This window comes from Vigna angularis, chromosome 1, assembly GCF_016808095.1.
Source record: "Vigna angularis cultivar LongXiaoDou No.4 chromosome 1, ASM1680809v1, whole genome shotgun sequence".
NCBI classification, from domain to species: Eukaryota; Viridiplantae; Streptophyta; class Magnoliopsida; order Fabales; family Fabaceae; genus Vigna; species Vigna angularis.
In genome coordinates, this window is record NC_068970.1 from 54341616 (window position 1) to 54347615 (window position 6000).

The window sequence follows — 6000 nt, forward strand, 5'->3', positions numbered from 1 at the left end:
CTATTTTTCAATCAATGTCACCTAAAAGATTGTCCAAACAAACATGAATCAAAAGTTTTCTCAGTTTGAACAAAAGTAAAATTGTAAGACCAAAATAGCGTTGGTGGCATCAATAAAAAAATTATACGACGACACTCTAACAAATTTATATACAACTATTTGATATTTATTATTTTACCTTTCTTTATTTTTCTTTACTATTACAATTGTTTATTTTGCTAAATTACGCATTAAAATAGATTGTCAAGTGATTGTTTGAGGTGTTAAAAGATTATTTTTCGTCAAAAAATAATTACTACAAACATTAATAAAACAAACTCTAATTAACATTTAATAGAAAAAGTCTTGTAAGGATTGTCTAAAAACTTTTATTAACACTGATTAAGAAAACTCGAGTGATCTAAAAACATTATCGATATCATTATTGGAGGTTTCAACACTAAAAACATGGTTAATTAAAAATAATAATTCTGGCAATGTCTACTAAAAAATAATCATAATGTAGTTTAGTCTAAAAGAAACCTATCAATAGAGAAAATGATATTGAGTCATCTTTCTAAAACATTCAAAAGACTAGTTACATCGACATCTTTCTATTCACTTTCACAAATTTGTAGCATAAAAATAAATTTTGCTCAAAGTTGAGTCAATAAGAATTTGGCAGAAAAGAAGCAAGTGATTTTGAAAGCATACACTGAAATAAGTTTTGGCAGAAGATGGAATCTGATATGCTATTCTCCCTGCTTACTAAAATAAATGAACTTGAGCAGAGATTCAAATGTTTTTTTGATGTTTTGTAATGAATCATATACAGCCCAAAAACATGTCTTACAACCTAATATATTGTAAAGAAAGGAAATGGGAAATGGGAAATGGGAAAAGGGAAATGGCACAGGCTGAGAGTGAAACAACATTTACAATATCTTCTCACTATTGATTCATGATTGTAAAGCAATGACCTCATTCTATAGCCACCAAAATCAACAATTCAACTCAGGCTTGAAGAACCTGACAATGAACAATGTGACTCTTCAAACTACCACGCCCTGCTATAGTAGACCATAAATTTCTAACTAAAGATCTCACATGACCTTTTCCAGCAATGTTTTCCCAAAGCTGAGGATTGTTTTCCACGCCTCCGTTCCGACTCGAAACATCAACAAGACTAATGCTCATGTTGTTGCGTATAATGCACAGCTTTCCATTAAGAGGAACAAGAGCAGCAGCATCAAGAGCTCGAGAACTACCCAGATGGAGCCTGCTATCCATGAACTTCTTCCATGAATCAGTTGCTCTGTCATACACTTTCAGCTTGCACCCATCCTGGCAATCAAGTGCATACAGTTGTCCATTCAGGGATATGCTAGGATTACGCCAACCGTCCACCATGCCATTACTCACTGGGGTCCAGGTATCAGTTTCCTGTGCATACGATTCGCATACGACGTTGCGGTTTGATCCAAGTCCCTTCAAAAACCATGTGCCGTTATGAACAACGCCGATAAAGGGCACCATTGCTGTGGTCATCTCTGTGATAAAGCTCCACCTGTTCCTGTTGGGGTCGTAAACTTCAGCAGATCGAAGAGTTCTTTGGATTCCTTCACATTCCCCACCAGCAACATAGAGACAGTTATTTATTACACAAGAACCAAACAAATGGCGTTTTCGCAGCATATCTGGCGCTCTGTGCCATTTATTAGTACGAGCATTGTAGAAAATAACACGTCTCATAGATCCTTTCAGAGGATCTTTTCCACCAAATAAGTACAGGTGACAACCACTGAGGACTGCACAGCCAAATCCCAATGCTTCAGAATATTCCCCAGGAACAGGTGGAAGGGACTGCCACAGCTGGTAGATGGGATCAAAAGCATGCAATGAAATTCTTTTATCGCGATCTCTTTTGATGACATAAACCCATTCTTCTGCCATTCCAAGACTTCTCCTGAGTGAATAAAAGAAATTTCCAGACAGGAGACGATTCCATCTCTTGCAAACTGAACGCAGTTTACCGTGCTCAACCCGAGGTACTCGAATCAAACATGCAATAGCAAGATCATCAGGAAGACCAGGAAGAAGAGGAGGCTGAACTCTTGTCCTTTCTCTGCGTGAATTTTTGCTCCTATGAGCATTTGGGTTTATGTCAGGTTGGATGCATAATTTCGATCCAGGAACAAATTTTCTTGCCCCAGCAACTGTTTTCAAGCCTGAATCTACTTTGCAGTAGCAAGAAACAGAGTCAACCTGTGAAATTCTCCATGTTAGTATGTTCAAAATATGAAAAAGATTCCACTAAAAATATGTATATGCCTAATGTCAAAGAGAACATTCGCAAGAACACAGCAAGCTTTACATATTTTCTCCATCCCCTAGTTCAAGGTTCCATAGAACTGAACCGTTCTTGTACAGTTTTCTTCAGTAAAATCATAAGTTCTAGACCACTAACTTAGCAATCTGCTGACTTGTCAAACATTAAATTATTATTTATTTATAGCTAGAAATTTTTTTTCCTAGAAAGGTCAGATTAAGTATTAAAAATATTATATATGAATGCAGCCAAGGAATTTTCGATGCTGTAAGTGGGATGGTGAGATGGAAACCAGTAAGGCATTCCATCACATGCATCATACAATCATAAGACCAAGCATGGTTACATTAGCTTTTGTTAATGATTGATATAGGATTAGAAAAAAAGGAGCAGCTATGTATACATGTACTGGAATTTGACTTCACAAACTCATATTTGTGAAGAAGTAACAGTTGGAGTTCATAATCATGATTTTAGACAAATTTTAATGCAAGTTAGGGTACAATAAGTTGTAACACTGCATACAAACAGATACACCCAATCACCATTTACATGATGACATCTCAGAGTAAAGAACAATACAAATCCCATGAGTGCTGCAATTTATGTGACGAGGAGCAGGCTTGTCCAAGAGTCAAAGGAATATCAGAAAAAGGCAGGCGCAAGAGAGGAAAACTACACACCTTAGTAACATATATTTTTCATCTGTAAGCAAGATCTCCTATTGAGATCAGAAAGATAGGAAGGCACTGTAGTCAACAATGATATTTCTAAAACGGCACAAATATAGTACCTAGTTGCAAATGTATGCATACCCCTTAAATATGGTTTGGAAGATATCACTTTTGTAAAGACATGGAAAGCTGAGTTCCATTACATTCTACCAAATCACAACATTATTGAAACAAAAAAGCTCTCTCTATGTTACATTCAGACTAATCCTCTCAACCCACATGCTCTCCTCTGTTCACTGATTCTTTTTGATGGAATGGTCTGTTCTCTGATTGCAACAACTTACAAGAAACAAAAAATCAGATCCTTGTTTACACATTGACAGTCCAGGACACACCATCGGCAATGAAAAATTCAAACAGTGTTTGTCTTTGGACAAATACTGTCATTCCTTAGGTCCAATAAACAAATGTCATAACACTTCATCTTCTACTAAACTAAAATGTTTCAATTCAAACCCTCAGGTCCAACAATCCTAAAATTTTAAAAAAGAAATAATAAAGGATATATGTGCAATACATTGGAATTGAAATACATGCAATTAACGTGCAAAAAGAAAACAAGATCAAATAAATCACTTGATTTCTGTTTTTGAAGCTTAAATAAAGGTGTTACATGTACCATTATGATCTACATATAGAATACAAATAAGAGAATATGTCAAGAGAAAACAGGAGCATCAGGATATGATCAGAGACATATATAACACGTGTTTGAATGTGAAAATAAAGAAATAATCATTGATAAATTAATCTCTACTTAAACAAATGAAATCATTGAACACTTCAAGTAACTGCAACCTGCACTTGTTACACATACATATCAAGTAAGTTATACTTCCAGAATGAGTAAGGGTACTGACAAGCAGTAATTTTCCAGGATCATAAAGGATGTGGCAAAGTGAAATAATTGATTAAACAGGATTTGAGGAAGATACTGCCCTCAGCTGAATTTTTTAATTGAAAAACAGAAAAGGGAATACCACGACCAGTGCTTTAATTTAGATACAAAGAAAGTACTAATACTAATTAATTTTACAGGGAAGAGATGAGAGAACCAAAATAAAATGGAAATATTAAACAGTTCAGAAAACTAAAGAGGAGAGAAAAAGTAGATAAGCAGAACTATATACAAGATTTCTGATAACTGATAATTTTCAAAAGTAGAGAATGACAAGGACCCCCGATTGTGATATTGATGAGCAGAAGAACTTTAAAGGATAGTATGATCAGGAAAAAGGTTGAGTTATGAAACATGAATTTAATTTGTCCTCTACATGTAACCTGACAGTGTTTAATGGATAATCAAGAGGAACAAAGAAAAAGAGAAAATGAAAAAATTCATTCTACCCCACCTCCCCCCAATAAAAAAAGGGAATGTGTCCTAAATTCTCATGTTGGTTCCTCGTTCCAACAAATGTTTAAGCTTCAAACTGAATACACCTGAGAAGGCATACAAAGAAAATCCTCCTTGTTACTAATTTAGCACAATAAAAAAATTGTAACAATTTCTGTCAAGGGCATGGAGTAAGGAAGCTAACATTTCCCATTCGTAAAAACACTAGCTAAGAACAACTTGCAATTAGCAAGACCGAAAAGCTTCGACAAAAAGGTTTTGGGTTCATTCCTGCTGATAAACTAGTGATATTAGATCTTGGAATGGAACAACCCCATTTCCCCCCTAAACATTTAGCCTCGTATACGTGAAAAGAAATGGTAGCATTCTCAGTCAAAGGTGCGGAAAATGAATGATGGAGGTTGGCAACTCTATAAATGTTAAGCTGCGTAGAACTTCTTAGTCTAGTATATCATGCTAAGGTGGAATTAGAATCTAGGAAGCCAACACACAATGTATGTTGAGGTAGCAAGAGACTCGTAAAATCTAATTTTGACTTGGTCAGACACAAGAGCCCTAGAAATAACAGAGAGCTTTTTGACCAATTAGGTCTTTGCCTCTCTTCCAAACACGATCAGAGAATGATAGAAAGTCCGGTTAACCAAAACCTCAAACACAAAGCGGGTAAACCTTTTTATCAACACAAACATAAAAAAGCTTAAACTAAAAGAATGGAGAAAAAAGTTATCCGATTCAAAACAAGAGAACTAATTCCATAATAAAAAAGATAACAGTCAATAGGACTCACCAGCGGAGCTTGAACTCTAGAGACCCTTTGAGAATTCGTTGAGCTTTCAACTAACTGGTTCATCTCCGAAACCGAGACTTGCGTATGAATGGGTTTTTCAGCGCAAATTAAGCATCTTGGTGCAGATCAACACAGCCCCTTTTGAACCTAACCTTCAATTCCCAGAACCCGATCCAGTGCGCAGAAGAGAGAAGCTCGTGCCTTTTCCTCAGGAACTGCAACAAAATGAAAAACAAAGAAATGGGTCATTTGAGTTTGGAAGGAAGAAGCAAGAGTGATGATGTGACGAGCACCTTCTCTCACTCTCCTCTTTCACCTTTGGTTGAGAATGAGAAACCACAGGCTTAGCTTCTCAGAAATTGTGTGTTTTTTTCTTTCTTGGGTATTTGGGAAAAATTAATGTTGTTTTTTTTGTTTATTTTAATGGTAAACTGAGTGAGTTGTGTGAATTTGTGGAATTTAATATAAATTGCATAACTGTCCCAAGAGGACACATCGCTTGTGACGATGGTCCTCTTTAATTAATGTGTTGCAGTTCATGGGTCAAACCAACCCAACTTTGAAGCCAAAGATGAGAGAGAAAGAGAGAGAGATGTTCTTTTTTTCGATTTGTTGATCGCAGAAATATCATCCTTTTATGGGACTCTGAAGATTGGTCATCACATGATTCCTTAGAACACCTTTTTTGTCTTTTTCTTTAACACATTTGGGCTTTTAAGATTTTCTTTTCTTTAACTCTCCCTGTTTCGTGTTTGCATTCTGTGCTATTGCTATTTCCGATGGTTGAGTTTTTGGAGGAAAAACATTTGAATTAATT

The 6000-nt window shown here is 35.7% G+C and overlaps 1 protein-coding gene across 1 annotated transcript; it reads right to left on the reverse strand.

Moving 5' to 3' along the window:
• Positions 1–769: 769 nt before the first annotated feature.
• Positions 770–5780, reverse strand: LOC108322044 (F-box/kelch-repeat protein At1g55270). The gene is made up of 3 exons (XM_017553996.2): positions 5477–5780; positions 5184–5398; positions 770–2244 (listed from the first exon to the last, which is right to left on the reverse strand). Exons 2-3 carry the CDS (start codon positions 5244–5246, stop codon positions 994–996), a joined length of 1314 nt encoding a protein of 437 aa, XP_017409485.1. The 5' UTR covers positions 5247–5398; positions 5477–5780; the 3' UTR covers positions 770–993.
• Positions 5781–6000: the final 220 nt, after the last annotated feature.

Coding starts and splice junctions, on each gene's coding strand:
- LOC108322044 (XM_017553996.2), bottom strand. CDS start 5,246: ATGAACCAGTTAGTTGAAAGCTCAACGAATTCTCAAAGGGTCTCTAGA. Junction 2,245..5,183: donor CTAGAGTTCAAGCTCCGCTG/GTGAGTCCTATT, acceptor AGAATTTCACAG/GTTGACTCTGTTTCTTGCTA.